The sequence below is a fragment of the Quercus lobata genome, chromosome 10 (assembly GCF_001633185.2).
Source record: "Quercus lobata isolate SW786 chromosome 10, ValleyOak3.0 Primary Assembly, whole genome shotgun sequence".
NCBI lineage: Eukaryota > Viridiplantae > Streptophyta > Magnoliopsida > Fagales > Fagaceae > Quercus > Quercus lobata.
In genome coordinates, this window is record NC_044913.1 from 387208 (window position 1) to 404698 (window position 17491).

At 33.0% G+C, this 17491-nt stretch overlaps 2 protein-coding genes across 2 annotated transcripts; one reads left to right on the plus strand and one right to left on the minus strand.

The window, feature by feature from the left end:
- Nucleotides 1–388: 388 nt before the first annotated feature.
- LOC115963950 (pentatricopeptide repeat-containing protein At5g50990) lies at nucleotides 389–2876 on the minus strand. The gene is made up of 2 exons (XM_031083209.1): nucleotides 2734–2876; nucleotides 389–2547 (listed from the first exon to the last, which is right to left on the minus strand). Exons 1-2 carry the CDS (start codon nucleotides 2840–2842, stop codon nucleotides 1031–1033), a joined length of 1626 nt encoding a protein of 541 aa, XP_030939069.1. The 5' UTR covers nucleotides 2843–2876; the 3' UTR covers nucleotides 389–1030.
- A 7679-nt stretch (nucleotides 2877–10555) lies between these two features.
- Nucleotides 10556–16238, plus strand: LOC115965668 (floricaula/leafy homolog). Its single transcript, XM_031084943.1, has 3 exons — nucleotides 10556–11180; nucleotides 11944–12305; nucleotides 15667–16238. Exons 1-3 carry the CDS (start codon nucleotides 10751–10753, stop codon nucleotides 16027–16029), a joined length of 1155 nt encoding a protein of 384 aa, XP_030940803.1. The 5' UTR covers nucleotides 10556–10750; the 3' UTR covers nucleotides 16030–16238.
- Nucleotides 16239–17491: the final 1253 nt, after the last annotated feature.

The following is a 17491-nucleotide window of genomic DNA, read 5'->3' on the forward strand; positions in this document are numbered from 1 at the left end:
TTTTTATAAATTAATTATTATAATTCACGTAATGTGCCTAAATTATGTTCCAAATTACCACATTCATCAAAACTAATTTTCAAATACCAAAATAAATCAAATTAAAAATTAAAATAAGGGTAATAAAATAAACTAATATATATGGTGGGTTAGGTTGGGTAAATGAGTTAAAAATATCACCCCGAACCTGACCTGAACCAAGGCTTAAAATAAAATTACAACCCAACTCACAAAAACCAACCCAAGGAGTAGAGTTGGGTCGGTTTCGTCGGGTTTGTGGGTTGGATTCACACTATATATATATATTCAACAAACAAGTATCCAATAGCATGTAAAATTCAAAAAGAAATGGAGAAATTCAATAATCAAATCTCATAGCACTGACCAATTGGTGTCATAGAAATTTACAAATTATTGCCATAAGAAATTAGAAGAACGTCATAGAAATTTACAAATTATTGCCATAAGAAATTAGAAGAACACACTACGATGATGTAGCAACAAAAAGATAAAAATTACACAACATCGTACCAATGACTATGACAATTGCAAGTACAAAAAAGAAAAATTAATAAAAATTTGAGCAACTTGCAACTATTAACATACCTCATGGACTCTTTAGTAACAAGTATACTCTTGTGAGGCTTCACCTAAATCTGTTAGCATTGCCATTTCAACTAGAGCACCCTCAACTATTTGATTAGGCTTAAGAGATCAGATGTTCTTCATTCTGCTTAAGCGTCTAACTCTAACTTTAGTCTATATCACCAAAACCTGATGGCTGTATCAAGTGATTCAAATGATGTTGACCAAATTTTCATCTGCTGCCAACAAACAAGTTGTCCTCAATTCTTTGAATGACACATAACTTTGACAGACAACTAAAGTTGCTGATAAAACAGTCTTCAATCTTTTCTTCAACTAGCAACAAGAGTCAATCAGCCAATCAGCCGAATTGCAACTGTTGGTTATGCACTCTAACCTTATGAATGTACCGAAAAGGACATATCTATTTGCCTTTGGGGATTGACTACCAGTAATCTCCACAAGAACACAAACCATCTTCAAACCGGTGAAAACGGATTCGATCTCTCACAATTATCACTCTGCATAATACTCTAGAAACCAGTTTTATCCAACAATGACAGTCATGACAAATTCGCAGGTTTTTCGAAACCCTAATATCTGTTCCAGGACTAGTTTTCAGGAGCCCATAGGCCAATGCCAACTTTTCACTATGACAATTCAAATTTTCCTCCTTTTCCTCTTCAGAGACATCCATCAAAACCAACCCTGTCACAGGGGTAAATCCCTCCAACTTGATCCGTTGGATCAACCCTTCCAACACTTTATATATTGCTTCTGTTTCAGGGTGTGACCGATCACCTGCCTTGAATCGGTGAATGACACCCTTGAACTCAACCCAACTCTTTCCACGATTTTTACGAATTCCTGTCTTTTTCATCATTTCTCTCACTCTCTCAGCACTATCCCATCTCTTTACAGAGCAATAGATATTAGAGAGCAACACATAGTCTCCACTCCTGAGACGGGATATATTTGCAATTGCAACCTCACCTAATTCTGGCTTCCCGTAAGTTCTACAAGCGCTAAGAAGTGCCCTCCATATAACAATATCTGGCTCCATTGGCATTGAGGCAATTATGGCATGAGCCTCTTCCAAAAGCCCCACTCGACCTAAGAGATCAACCATAGCTCCATAATGCTGAAGTTGTGGCTGAATCGAGTAACAACTTGTCATTAAATCAAAGTGTTTGCGACCTTGTTCAACCAAACCACAGTGGCTACATGCCGTTAAAATTCCAATGAAAGTTATTGAATCAGGTAAAACGTGTTCATCCTCCATCTTTGAGAATATTGCAATTGCATCCAAACCAAGACCATGAATTGCTAGGCCATGGATCATTGCATTCCAAACAGACACATCATCACGCCTCACACTCTCAAAAACTTGTTTAGCAGTTTGGATTGCACCACACTTGGAGTACATGTCTACCAGTGAAGAACTCAGAATAAAATTGAGTTCAATTTTTTTCTGAATCATTTGATCATGTACCCAATGAGCATGATTAAGAGCTCCAAGCCTTGCACACCCAGTTAGTATAGAAGCAAATGTAAACGCATCCGGTTCAACATTTGAGCTCAGCATCTCCCTGAAGAATGCCAAAGCCTCCTCAAACCGTGCATTCTTAACATAACCCCCAATGACCGAGTTCCATGTTACCGTATCCCTTGTGGGCATTTTATCAAACACCTTCTTTGCAAAATTACATTCTCCAATCCTCATAAGTGTTTCAATAACTATATTGACAGAGACCAAATCAAAATCCCAAGAAAAAATCTGATGAATAAGTCGACGAGCGAGATTGAGGCGATGACAGTGAGCATAAGTTGATATTAATATAGCTACAAGAGAAGGATAGGCTCCATAGCCAAATTTGATTATTCTTGCATGGGTTTGAGTTGCGGTTCCGGAATTGAAGGAGTGTTTGCAGGCTTCAAGAACACGGTAGAGTGTTTGATGGTCTGAATGAAAGAATGGACAGAGGTAGATAAATCAATATGCAAATTCAAAGCTACAATAGCAAGTAGCAACAGAGTTTGACATTCTCTCCTCTTGTATTGTATGTAATATAAAAGCCAAAAATAAAAAGTACAGTGGAAGGAGAAAGAGAGCAAAGAGTAGTGAAGAGGAGAGGAGAGGCACCTAACCTTCGATGTTAGCAGCAGAATGGAAACAGAGAGAATTCCAGCTGAAGGTGAAGGTGATTGGACAACAAGTGAGCCTCTTTGCTCTCTGCATCATCACAATCGCCATCATTCATTCCTTTTCCATTACTGAGAAGTGAGAAGAGATCCTCATTACTCACTACTTCTTTCCAGTACTGGGCTCAACATTTACTTCTCGGCCCATATGTCTCCTTCTTCTCCACCTGCTTTGGCCCATATCCCAAATGTTATACACAATATTTCCTTTTGAGAAATGAGATCCCAGCAATATTTTTATAATAAATTCTTAGTGACAGGTTGTTATTGTTGAGACAAAAAATTAATTTTAATGTTAGGTTCAAATTTAAACTAATAACAACTAACTATCTATAATTTGTTGTGAAAATATTGTAAAATTTTTTGAAAGATGATCAAGTATATGCATATGATATGTTTGATTTTGGATCCAATGTGGTCTTCTTGTGCTCAATCACACACATCAAGAAATAAATTATGCCAAAAGTAAGTTTAAGGTACCATTTCTTTTTCTTTTTCTTTTTTTTGAGTGAGATATAGCTTTGTTTCAAAGCGGATGTTTACAAAATTTTGAGGAACAAGAAAATTAAAAATGACAAACGATTAAATAAATGTCAAAATATTAGAATATTTTAATTTGAAAACTATATACCTTTCAAATTTTCTTATTTGGGCATTTTTTCTCACTCACTCTTTATTGTCTATCGTCTATACACATCATTCATTTCACTTTTTAAATATGAATATTATATGTGAAATTGTCGATGTTATGTTTTATGTGTCCATTCTGTATAGTACATATCAATGAGTGTGAAAGAACAATTACCTTTTTTATTTAATGCAAAGTTGAGAGAGAGAGAGAGAGTGAGTGAGAGATCATGAATTTTGTGGGGTATAAGAAGAGAATACAAAGGCAAAAGTGTAACTCCATTTTAAGTACCAACCAACTAAAACCAAGGTCTTCGCGGTTCTAAACATTTCTTTGGATAATTGATATGAAGTGTATCTCCAACCTAACCCCCCCCCCCCCAAGCATTAAATACTATATGGCTGCTATACCAAACAATGCCTTAATTTTTGGAGTGCTTACTGCCATCGTAGTTGTGATTGTTGTGATCAATCCGCTAGATCAATCTTCTTTTAAGAGAGCTTCCATCAAATTAATATCCTCAATCAAATATATTCCCACATACTGGTATTTTATTTAAAGAACACTAAAAAACTGTGTCTTGTAATGCAATAGCATGACAAGTTATATATCAAATATTTTAGAAATAAGATTTTAAAAATAACAAATATTAATAAGTACCATGCGGTTGGACTAATATAAGTTTCAATTAATAAAAAAATTAAGTAAATAAATAAAGTGACATAAAAGTAATTCTACAATTTATTTTAATATTTTTTTTCTTTATGAAATTGATCCAACAATTTATAAAGTTGAAAAAAAAGTGCAGTTTCGAACTGTCATATCATATACGACCACTAAAAAGTATAACAAGAATGGTTTCTAAACATAATTATTAGAACCGCTAGCTGTTAATGCATAACTAGGCCTCTTGGAATGAAGGCTTCGGCCTTTGTACAAGTGTTGGATTTGGGCCAATCTCCCAAAGATCCTCTGCCACCATAATTCGTATCTCTTTCTTACGTGGGGGTACTTAGTGGGCAATTGGGGCGAGCATTCTTTTGTTTCTTTAAAGAATGTGTTATGCGAAAATGGCCCTACTACCGCAGTTTTTCGAAAAAAAATTAGCAATATATCAATTGAAAAAATATAAAATAAAATAAAAAGTGAAAAGCACATTTTAGTCTCTACATTTTTAACCGATTCGCATTTTAGTTCCTACATTTTATTTTTACCATTTTTAGTTCCTATCTTGAAAAACGTTTCCCGTTTTGGTCCCTGCCGGTACATCAAAAGCGGAGAAAACTGATATGACAAACGACAAGAATAAATAATATTAAATTAATGTCCACGTGGCCTAAATTAATAATAAAAAAAATTAGCATTAAAAAATGCCACAGCAGCATCTAAATTTAAAAAATTAATTTATTAATTTTAACTAAATAAAAAAAATTAAAAACAGAATTAAAACCTAAAAATCATATGAATTGAGATCTAAGCGTGTCTTGAACAAGAACAACAAGAACACAAACCCAGATCCAAGAACACAAACCCAGAAATTAAAAAAAAAAAAAAAAAAAAAACCCATTTGGATCCAGATTCCAAAACTTCAAATGCACTTCAAAAATAACAGTGACTCTCTTACTAAAGTCGCTCTTCTCTCTCAATTTTTACTGCAATGAAGCTTGCAGTAAAATTATTCAAACACCTAGTAAAATTATAAAATAATTATAGATATACAAATATGAAAGGTATATTCATTATAAATTCAAAATATATTCAACTAATGATCAATTTAATCATTACTTAAGTAATAAAATTTAACAAAGCTAACAAAATAAATCAAATTAACTTATCTTTATAACATGCACATTCAAATTGATTAAACTCAGAAGTAATACATGATATATGAACCAAAATAATAATATCTTTTCTTCATCTTGGTTAATTAACTCCATCTATGTCAATGTTATCATCATGTTGAACATCTTGAAAAATTATTTTTTCATAGACATTTTCTTTATTATTATCAACATTTACTTCTTTTTTTTGGTTTTTTTATTCTAATAATTTTTTCTTTATATTTTTTCTTGGCATTTTAGCTTTTTAGACTCAAAATAATAATAAAAAAATAAAAAATAATTATAATTTCATTTAATACATTATTAATAGCATAGAAAATAAATTTGCACATATAAAAGTGAGTGTTATGAGTATAGTCTAAGTTTTGTAGGAGAAAGAGAAGGGAGGAAAAAAACTCATGGACTTGCTATTTCATTAGACTTAATTAAGTTTCCCAATAATTTTGTGTTAACAAAGTCTAACAACTTGTTTAAATAAAATAAAATCACAAATTTTAACAAAAAAACTCATTTTAAACTCACATGTCTATATATAGTACAATATATACGATTCACTGATACCATACGATTCATACGATACACACTTATGTATCGGACAATTCATAAGCACTTACGATACGCCCTTACAATATAAAACTTTTTGTACACGATATGATACGTATCGTACGATACGTATCGTGTATCGTACGATACTGACAACTATGGATACCAATGCCACCATCGCCACTCTCGAATCTCCACCCTCTGAAGTCTAGCAATTGCGCTTCAATCCTAAGGTTATTTTACCATTTTAACCTTTCATTCTTTTTTCTTTCTTTTTTTTATTTTTTTTATTTTTGGGTTTGTATTATTGGATCTGTGTTTGTATTCTTATTGTTCTTGTTCAAGACACACTTAGATCTCAATTCATATAATTTTTAGTTTTTAGTTCTATTTTTAATTTTTTTATTTAGTTAAAATTAATAAAATAATTTTTTTAATTTAGATGTTGACATGTCATTTTTTAATGCCAACAAATATTTTTTATTATTAATTTAGGCTACGTGGACATTAATTTAGTATTATTTATTCTTGTCGTTTGCCACGTCAGTTTTTTCCCTTTTTGATGTAATTGCAGTGACCAAAATGAAAAGCATTTTTCAAGATAAGTACTAAAAGCGGTAAAAAAAAAAATGTAGGGATTAAAATGAGAATCTCCTAAAGATGTAGGGATTAAAAGGTACTTTTCGCCTTAAAAATTATAAGGATGTATCATCTTTTTTGAAACTCAAGTTGGTAAAATTTGAGTTTGTCATGAAACTCGTGTTCTTAAAAAAAATATACTTAGAAAAATTTTGAAAATTTTTTATGGTACTCGAGGTCCATAAACTCGAGTATCATAGAAAACTCGATTTCACCACACTCAAATATCCAAAAAATAATAAATCTCAACATATTTTTGAAACAATAGTAAATTGTAACATAATTTGTAAAAATGTGTTGTTTAACTATTTCACCGTGTTATGCAACCTCAATAGGGAACAGGAAAATAAGAACTCGTTTTGTACTGAATCATTTGAAAAACTCGATGGAAGGACAATAAAAGAATGCAAATCTTCAAACAACAAATGAATGAACGAAATGATAAAGCTCGGTGGGTGGGTGGGTGGGGGAATTTAATCAATGAATGAAATGATAATAGAGGAGAGCAAAGCAAACGCAATGAACCAAAAGGACAAACAAAGTAAAAGGAAGAGTACTGTTCATGTAAGCCAAAGCCAGGCTAAAGCCTGAACCTGAACTTGAGGCTGAGGGGTGAGCAACTGACACATGCAGATGCAGTGAGTCAAGGACAAGGAGAGACGAACTGTAAGCATCCAACAGGGTCTTGACGTGTCAATATTTCATTGGCTTCAGTAGTACGTTTGGTTGACCACAGTTTAATTATTCTGAAAAGAAGATAAAGCCATTATATTATAATAAAGTGTTTTCTCAAACTTTGAGAGGGTGTTTGAGTGCGGTATTAAAATTGTTATTTAAATAATATAACACATATTTTTATAATATTTTTTCATTACATATATTTTTAAAAAACTTAAATAATTTTACTAAAATAATATTACTACCCTTATTTTTCTTTTTGGTCCTATAATATTAGGTCATTCATCGGCTAGTTCATAACGTGTTCTTGCTTTGCACAAGCCTTGCAGTGCCATTGGAACCATGACATGTGTGCCAGAACACAGAAGGTGTTCAATATTGACAGCTATCACATGATGTGGGTAAGAACTAATAAGAATGAAGAAGAGAGCAGAAAGAGAGAGAGAGAGAGAGAGAGAGAAGCACCTGATTGTCACACCATAATCTCAAAAGTTATGGATTACCTAAGGGTAGGGCCGTAGGGTGTCTTTGAAAGTACAAAATTCAGCCTTTTTCAGACCAGCTTAGGCAAACCGACTACCGCTGAAACACTTGACAGTTTCTGTACTTCCCTGAAACTTTTTTTTTTTACGTTGCCAAGGAATAGTATTACTTAAATGCTTCTCATTTTAAATGACCAAGTTACCCCCTTTTCTTGCTTTCCTTAATTAATGAAGCCTACTGTTTCAGAAATTTTCTGCCAATGTAATAACCCTTTTTGGGCTTTTATTTGTCAATAAGAATTCATTAAGCAGACACAAGAGATTAGTAGATTACCATCTATTGCGCAAACACCATTAGTATATATATCCTCAAACAATCTTATGACACAAACATTCTTTCCTTTTCAATGTTGATAGTCAACTTCCTATTATGTCTGAGTCATAAGAGCATTTGTAGCATTTGTAGCAAACACCAAGTTTAGCTCCTCAACACTAAAATAATGCTCCAGCAGTTGAGCTAAATCTATTTTTTTTAGCTCCACTACTATAGTGTACATCTATAGATAGATATGCACTGATCATAAGAGTTAAAAAAAATTATTTTATTTGGCCGGTGATTAAAATAAAGAAAATGCCTCTCTCTCTCAGTCACTCTCGTCTCTCTCTCTCTGTCACTCCGTGCTCTCCGACCCACGCCTCCACCGGCCTCAACGTCATCGGCCCAAGCCCTAAGCCTTCGACACACGCCTCTGTCGGCCTCAATGTCACCGGCCCAAGCCGACCCAAGCCCCAAGCCGCCAATCCACGTCTCCGACCCACGCCGTCGCCCACTTCTCTTCCGCTGATTAGACCCACGTGGACACTGTCCTCCCCAAGCCACAAGCCATCACTGCCACCCATCTCTCTATTCTCTTTACTGCGATTGAGTTTTTTTTTTTTTTTTTTAAATGTATTTTCATATGGGTTTGGTGGTTGTGGTGGTGGTGGTGGTGGTGGTGGTTGAATTTGGCTATGGTAGTGGTGGTGGATGATTTTGATAGTGGGTTTGTGGATTTTGGTTTTGGTGATGGTGGATGATTTTGGTTTTGGCAGTAGGTTTTGTGGATTTTGGCTATAAGTTTTGTGGTTTATGGTCGTGGCAGTGGTAGTGGGTTGTGGTTGTCATGGCTGGTGGTTTGTGGTGACTAGTGGCGAAGGGGTTGTGATTGTGGTTGTGGTTGTGGTTTTGTTTTGTTTTTTTTTTTTTTTTTTTACTATATCGTGTTGTGGTTGTCAAAGTAGAGTGGTGGTTGTGGCTGGTGGTGGTGGTGGTGGTGGTGGTGGTTGTGGTTGTGGCTGATGGTAAAGGTGATTTTAGTTGGTGCTATGGATGTTTTTTGGATAATGGGATATATTATTTTATTGTAGATGATATATTATTTGATTATGATGTTTATATTATTTTATTGTGTTGAAAGTTAAAATAGATTCATTGCTACAACATGTGTATATGTAAAATAGATAAAGTAACTTTTGGTGAAACTAAAAAGCTAAATTTTTAACTCATTGTTGTGGATGTTGAAGTTAATTTTTTTCCCTAATACCCAATAATCAAACATCAAATAATTAGCCTTTCTTTATATATCATTTTCCATATTATTGTTTGAATTTTCAATTTATTGTCCTTTTAAATGGCTTAGCAAAGGACAAGAGAGGTACGTGCACTAAGATATTTTGAGTGGCAATAATATGTCCAACTTGTGATCTTTGTCTTTTTGGCAGTATATATGCTTTGGCATTTGCCTCAAACAATTCAAAATAGAATGATGTACCAATTTTATACATTGAATCTCTAAAATTACTCACATCAATTAAGTTAAAAATGTGTAAATTTGTAAAATTTTTACATTATTATGTAAGTTTACACTGACACTATTTACTTTACATATAGTTTTTTATTCTTTCTTTACGAGGGTAAAAAAAAAGTGTGGACAATGGTTATTATGTGAAGAAAGAAAAATAATTAAAAAATTAAGAAAAATTGATATTTTAATATAATATAATGTGAAATAGATAATGTAATATAAGGTGTTTTAAAAAGTGAGTATGTAAAATAGAAAATGTAGGTTTTTATGCTAAATAGATGGAATTTTTCGAACCACCTAATGTGAATGGTCTTTGCTTTCAATTTTTTTATTTAATTTCTTTCCTTACGTTTTTTTAAATAAGTTATTTTTTTAATCTTACTTTTAATAAATTAGCTATGGAAATAAATTCCTTACAATAAAGTAAGGCGGTATAAGCATTTGTATTGGGTGTTGTAAAACCCCCTTAGTTGCTCTTTTACAATCTCAAAACATTAAGAGACTTTTTTAATGTGTAAATATTGTCTCTCTCCATATAATTTTATGAATAATCTCTCTCCTCTCTTATTTTTTAATATTACTTTATTATGCAGTCAATATCATTTTAATAGGTTTGATGTAAAAATAAAAATTAAGATATTGAGTGTATTATAAAGTGAATTGATATAATAAATAAAGTAGGTATTTAGATGGTAAAATAATAATTCTTATACAAATCCGATCCGAGTGTGAATACACATCAATTTTTTTTTTTTTTTCATAGAGAATGTTTCACACTGTATTTTTATAAACTAAAAACATGTTTAAAAACAGACAGTGACTATGGAAAAGAGGGGAAAATATGGTATGAGATTTAAAAAATAACTTCTACCAAAAAGAGATTTAAAAAATAACTAAACATAATGAATAAAGAAAAACAACACTGACATGGGCAAACTTTCTTGTGTTTTGGGAAGTCTAGCCAAAGAGCGAATCGAGTCATTCTGAGTCTCTGACTAGTTTCATTTGGACTATCAAGTTTCAAAGTCCATAAAATTCAAAACAACTTTCTTCTTTTCTCAGTGATAAAAAAAGTGATGAAGACCGCAAATGACAAATACTCCTAGTCTAGAGAAGTCAGGCATAGGAGCAAAGGGGCAGTTTGGGAAACCCAAAAGAGCACTGTCCATATAGAAAGCAACAGCTTGCCACCTCTGCAAAACAGTTCTCAGTTCTCTCACAAAGAGACAGACAGAGAGAGAGAGAGATAGAGAGAGTCAGAATTTAATAAGCTGTGGACTGTGCGAAGGTTTGTTTGAAGCTTCATTGATGGATCCCGACCCCTTCACGGCGAGTTTGTTCAAGTGGGACCCGCGAGGAGTTGTCCCAGCTGCAACAAACCGGTTGCTGGAAGCGGTGGCGCCACCACAAGCAGCAGTGTACTCGGTGAGGCCAAGGGAGCTGGGAGGGCTTGAGGAGTTGTTCCAAGCTTATGGGATCAGATACTACACGGCGGCAAGGATAGCAGAGCTTGGGTTCACGGTGAATACTCTGGTGGACATGAAGGATAACGAGCTGGACGACATGATGAACAGCCTCTCTCAGATATTCAGGTGGGACCTCCTCGTCGGAGAGAGGTACGGTATTAAAGCTGCAGTTAGAGCCGAACGCAGACGCCTCGATGAGGAGGACTCTCGCCGCCGCCACCTCCTCTCCCCCGACACCACTACCAACACCCTCGATGCTCTCTCCCAAGAAGGTGATCCATACATTCCATTTCCTCTTATCAACTTTGTTCAATTCCTTTACTTTTTTCCTTTTTTTTTTTTACTCTTTGCGCCAATGGGCTTGCCACCTTAGGCTTGAACATAAGAATTTGGAAAACAATATAGACATTAGACAGCATCAATTTTACATTTTTACTTTTTTAAAAAAAATATTCAACAACAACTTACAAACCTACGCTAGCTTTTCAATTAATTTGATTGACGTATCATGCTAAAATTATAATAAATAATTTTTTTTCATAGTTTTTATTATTATTTATTATTGTGTGCTTTCAATGTCAACAGACCAGTATTCAAAGTAGTAAAATATGTCGTATTAAATGTAACATCAGTCCAAGAATCTTGAGTTCAATGTCACCAGATCCAAAGAAAATATACAAACAGGCAAAAATTGTAGAAGTTATAGATTTAGTCTAAGAATTTTGAGTTCAATATCACAACATCCAGAGAAAATTATTGATGCAATAAGTTCCTCCGTTCAAAGTTCATGCAACTTCTTTGTAAAGGAACTGTTTGAATGATATCTATCTTGATTCCCGCTAGCTAACAACTGTCAATACTCAGTGGTCAACACTTTCCGCTTTTTTCATGAATAATTCAGACATACACTGTTATATTAGTGCTCTGCTCATTGTTAGACTTTTGTGATATTTTAATTATTGGTTTGCAACACGTGAGGGTTTATTAGTTATGATGAAAACATATTTATATATGTATCATGCATGGCATGGACAGGGCTTTCGGAAGAGCCGGTGCAACAGGAAAAGGAAGCGATGGGAAGCGGCGGAGGTGGGACGTGGGAGGCGGTGGCTGGGGGCGGAAGGAGGAAACAGCGGCGGAGGAAGGGTCAAAGGAAAGTGGTGGACGTTGATCATGATGACAATGAGTTGGGTGCAGATCATGACGATGACATGAATGGTAATGTTGGAAGTGAGAGACAGCGAGAGCACCCCTTCATTGTGACTGAGCCCGGCGAGGTTGCACGCGGAAAGAAGAACGGCCTTGATTACCTTTTCCATCTCTACGAGCAGTGCCGTGATTTCTTGATCCAGGTCCAGAACATTGCCAAGGAGCGCGGTGAAAAATGCCCCACCAAGGTAATAGTAGTATATTTCATTCTTATATTAATTATTATTAGCTGACCAACCATTCCAAACTAATAACCATAGCCTAGCTCCATCTCTACCTTCTTCTTCATCAATCTTCAAGCTTTTAGGTTAACTTTAACTTGCATCTGGACGGTCCAGATACGACACTTGCTTTTCCCTTTGGGTCCACTTATTATAGTTATAAAGCTACTGTTGCATTCTACATGTTCAATATATCTCTTGCGGTCGCGCTAGCTAGGTGCTGTGGTGCACCGTCGAACTACTCCATATATAACTCGTGATTCCTGTCAGCTGGTACGTATGCTGGTGGATCTGTCAAATGGGGCAATGAAATGTGGGCTAGCTAGCTGAAGATTCAGAGGGAATGCTTAATAATTTCGTGTCCTATTTTGACAGTCCCTACTGCATGGTGGCATGTCCTTCTTTCGACAGCTGCTGATTAATTTCGTACCATACAATAGTAAACCTCTCTATTACATCCCGGATTCTAAGGTGTATCCTTTGCTGCCTTTTTTTTTCTTTTTTTTTTGTCCCCCCCAAGTACGGCATTTATAATCTTCTTGCGTGGTCTCGATTGTATTCATGAATTTGATCTACCAAAACTGGAATCAGGATTCTCTTCATACTTTTCATCGTGGCATCACATACTTTTTTTTTTCCTTTGTCTGTCTTTAGCTCGCAGGGCCAAAGACGATCTCTTCATTTGAAATTATAGTTCTTTTACAACGACACCTTCCTAGAACTTTGGCATCACTTTCATATAGGCTTACCGTATTTTCTCTCTATTCTCAAAAGTAATGTCCACATGTCTATTGTCACCCATATTAACACCCAAATTAGGACGACTTTTCACATTTTATACCTCCATTGTTTTATGGTTGATTATATACGTGTATATGTAAGCAAGAGTAAAAAAGTATATAAATTTTGGTATATATACCATATTATTTATTAATATATTGATTAAATTATACTCTCTTTTTTTTTTAAGAATGATTAAATTAAATTAAATTATACTCTTGAGTCTAAAATTTAGGATTGTTTTTATTTTTATCCTTTATGTTTGATATTGTTGTTATATTGATTATATTTATTTCTATTAGTAATCTAATCCTTAAGTGTTAGATAAATATTATCCATTAAGACAAGTTAATCATATAAGTTCCCTTTTTTTTTTGATGAAAATATAAGTTTATTTTTGTTAGTAACATAATCGTTTAAGTTTCAAATAAATGTCACCCGGCCATATAAGTCAATTTATGTTAGTAATTTGACTATTAAATGTTGAGTAATTGCTATCCATTAAAATACCTCACTTATATAATATCAAGTTTTACAAAATTGATTCAAATGTGAAGAATTAAAATAAAAATTTGAAACATAGAGAGCCAAAAATATAGTTTAAGTTTTAATATTTAATAATATAAATCTAAAGATTTATATAATATCATATCATTTAAAATTTTATAATGAATAATACTATTACATGGTTAATTTAAGAAATAAAATATTAACCCTCTTTCACATGAGAGAAAGAGTCCTACATTAATAGGGAAGAGATACCATTTCTCATTATCAACTTAAATACTAGGAAAAATAAGTCTTCACTTGAATATATATATATATATATACTAGTTAAAGGCCCGTGCGTTGCACAGTTTTATCATAAACTTATAGAATATACATTTTATTTGATAAACAATAATTTCTCAAATAATTATTATAATAAAAAATGGAAAAAAAAATTGGTATAATAATTATCAAATATAAAATGATAACACCTAATAAAATTATTATTTTGTAACCTACCAATTGTGCTCTAATGAGAATTTTGTATCTTTGGGAGATTGTTGAATACTTCTTTGTACACTATATCCTTGTTCTTGTTTGTCATTGTTCTTTATTATAAAATTTTACGATTGATAAAAAATCATATCAAACCATATTTAATGATTGATAAAAAAATAAAAATAAAAACTAAATGGGCAGGTTGACTTCTTTTATAGATCAAAGTGTACCACTCTAATAGTTAGCCAAATCTATTTCAATCAGGAAAAAAAAAATCAAATTTTTATGAACAATTTATAATCAATTTTTTATCAAAACATGCTTAATTGTAAGCTAAAAAGAAGAATTTTCTCTAAATCAAAATTGAGAGGATGAAAGAAACATATCACCATTAGAACCCATGTCATAAAACAAAAAATAATTTAAAAAATCATGCCGAAGCATATTTAATGATTAATTCTCAAACCATAATCATATAAATTGTATAAATTATAAGCAAATTAGGTTAAACAAAATACAAAAAAATACACAAAACCTATTCGATTTCATGAAAAAAAATTAAAGCAAACAAATACATACCTAAAAGGTTGTAGGTAGAAGAAGAGAAGTATAAAGAAAAAGAACCGTATAGTACATATTCATTATAAATTATTTAGTATATATACACTCCACATTGAAGAAATTGATATGAATAAAAAGTCTAATGTTAGTCTAATTTGTGGGAGTGTAAAGCTGAAGTTTAAATCTTAAAAAAGGTGGCGAGAGGAAATTCAAAGAATTTAATGTTTTATTTAAATATTAAGAGTAGTTGCTGTTTTTTTTTTTTACATGTACTTCCTTGCTGATTTTTTAAAGTGTACAACGTTGCTTCTTCCTTTTCTTTTTCTTTTTTTAAACATGTAGTAATATAATTTAAATTAAAAAATAAGGATAAGTCGAAGATTTTGGATTGTAATCAAATTATCAACTTAGAAATTATAGGAGAAGAAGATAAGAACAAAAAAAATATGTCTATTTTTTAATAAAATTAACAAAATTTTTGCAATTTGATGGAGAGAGAATTTTCAATTGTGTGGAAATTAGATTTCTAATCATTTTAGGAATTATAAGAGAAGAAGAATTAACATAGGATGTATGTTTATCCAAAATCTTCATCTAATACTTTGTTTTTACGTGTACTATGTTGTTTTTTTGTTACACGTGATAATATAATTTAAATAAAAAAAAGATTAGATGAAGAGTCTATTGATTTTAGATTTAGTTAATAACATTTTAGATAAACACAACTGATATAGTTGTAAATCAAATACTACTTTTCTTTCATTACTTGATTTGTTATATTTATCCAATATATATATATATACATACATCTATTCTTAAAATCTAAAAATTTATTAAAATTTCTGTAATTTGGTGAAGTCACTTTGCGTAACCACGGCGTCTAAGCCTAACTTTTATTATATATAATATGATATATAATGAGATAAGGTGATTGTGATAATTAACCTGGTAACTGGTAAGGTTAATGATCTGTGATGTACATATATGTCGCATCGTACAGGTGACAAACCAAGTGTTCAGGTTTGCGAAAAAGGCTGGAGCGAGCTACATTAACAAGCCTAAAATGCGACACTACGTGCATTGTTATGCCCTCCACTGCCTTGACGAGGAAGCGTCCAATGCACTGAGAAGAGGTTTCAAGGAAAGAGGGGAAAACGTTGGGGCTTGGAGACAGGCATGCTACAAGCCTCTGGTGGCCATAGCAGCACGCCAAGGATGGGACATTGACGCCATTTTCAATGCACATCCCCGTCTATCCGTTTGGTATGTACCAACCAAACTTCGTCAACTTTGTCATGCTGAGCGAAACCATGCCACAGCTTCGAGCTCTGTTTCTGGTGGGGCTGACCACATGCCCTTCTGAAATTCAAGGCGTCATCAGGTGCACTGACTACTATATGTTCTGTAAGAGAGAGGGAGAGTTCAAGGAACCCGTTCATATTAAATATTGTACGTGGGTCTCTAAAGGAAAATTTGTATTTCTATGACTGTACTAAATGATGACAGTCTGGTCATGTGAACTATTCCTATTGCTTTGTTATGTTTGATATCGTATTTTAACATTTTATATTCTACGTACCAATTATACCAATTACCAAAAGACAAATAATTTTATCTGTTTTTTGGTTAGTATTAGACTATTAGGTCTCTAATTTAATGATGATGTTATAACTCAATAACTAAAGTTGTCAGTGCTTTAGCAGTGTAAATCTCATCATTTAATCTGAAGCTTAAAGCATGCTACTGCTAATGAGAATTATGAGACCATGAGAGGCAGGCACTGATTTTCTGATGATTTGTAGTTCATAGTTAGGACATCTTATTTCTGAATGAATGATGTGAGGTTGCAAGTATTAGAGACACGGAAAATTATTGGATAGTCTGGGACTAGTGCTCCTGGACTGCACAATTAATAATTATTCTAGTGACTCTATAAATTATGGTTGTTGTGATGAAATAAAGGTTAAACAATTACACAGTAACAAAATAAGACACTGATCCCATCAAAAAAAAAAAAGAAAAAAGGGCACTGATGACATGGGCTTGAGATGATATATATGAGTGATACAAAATGAATGCTTAAGAAGCTCTCCTTCCTCAATGTATGGCGTTCTTTTTGTCTTAAGATTGGTTTGAGAGTTGCCCCTCCCTCCGTTTTAGGCTTGGGGAAGGTGTCTTTGTGGGGGATTCAAACCCCTCCCCTAGGAAGGATGGGTTGAGTGAAGGCTCCTAAGAGCACTAGCATTGGGGGTGTCAGGGCCGGCCGAACAAAATTTGGGGCCTAAGGCAAAAAATTTTAATGGGGTATTTTTATATGTAAACATTAATTAAATAAAATTATATAATACTAATTAAATTAAGACTAATTTGATGTAAATACAGAAATTGATGAATAATACTAGCTAAACTAAGGTTAATTTCAAATAGAAGATTGAATATTATAGTTGAATCAAAAGGAACTTACTTTAACTTGGATATATGACTATGCATAGTTAAGTACAGTTGTAATCTAAATTTTAATTTTATATGTTCTTTTTAAGAGAAAGAGATAGATAGATATTATTTGGTGTGTGGCTTAGTAGGAGATTAGTCATCATTGGTGATTTATCACATTTGCAGCATTTTATTTGAAACATCTTAGGGTTTCAATTGGGTTAGATTTTTATTGGTCTCCTATTTTAAAAACCTTGTTAGAAATGAAAAAGAAAAATACTAAAAATACTACAAAATGTTCACAATAAATGTGATTATGACTGTAATTGATGAATTTCAACAACTTAATTTATTTGTGTTTGAATTACTTTTTTATGTGATTGGTGATATGT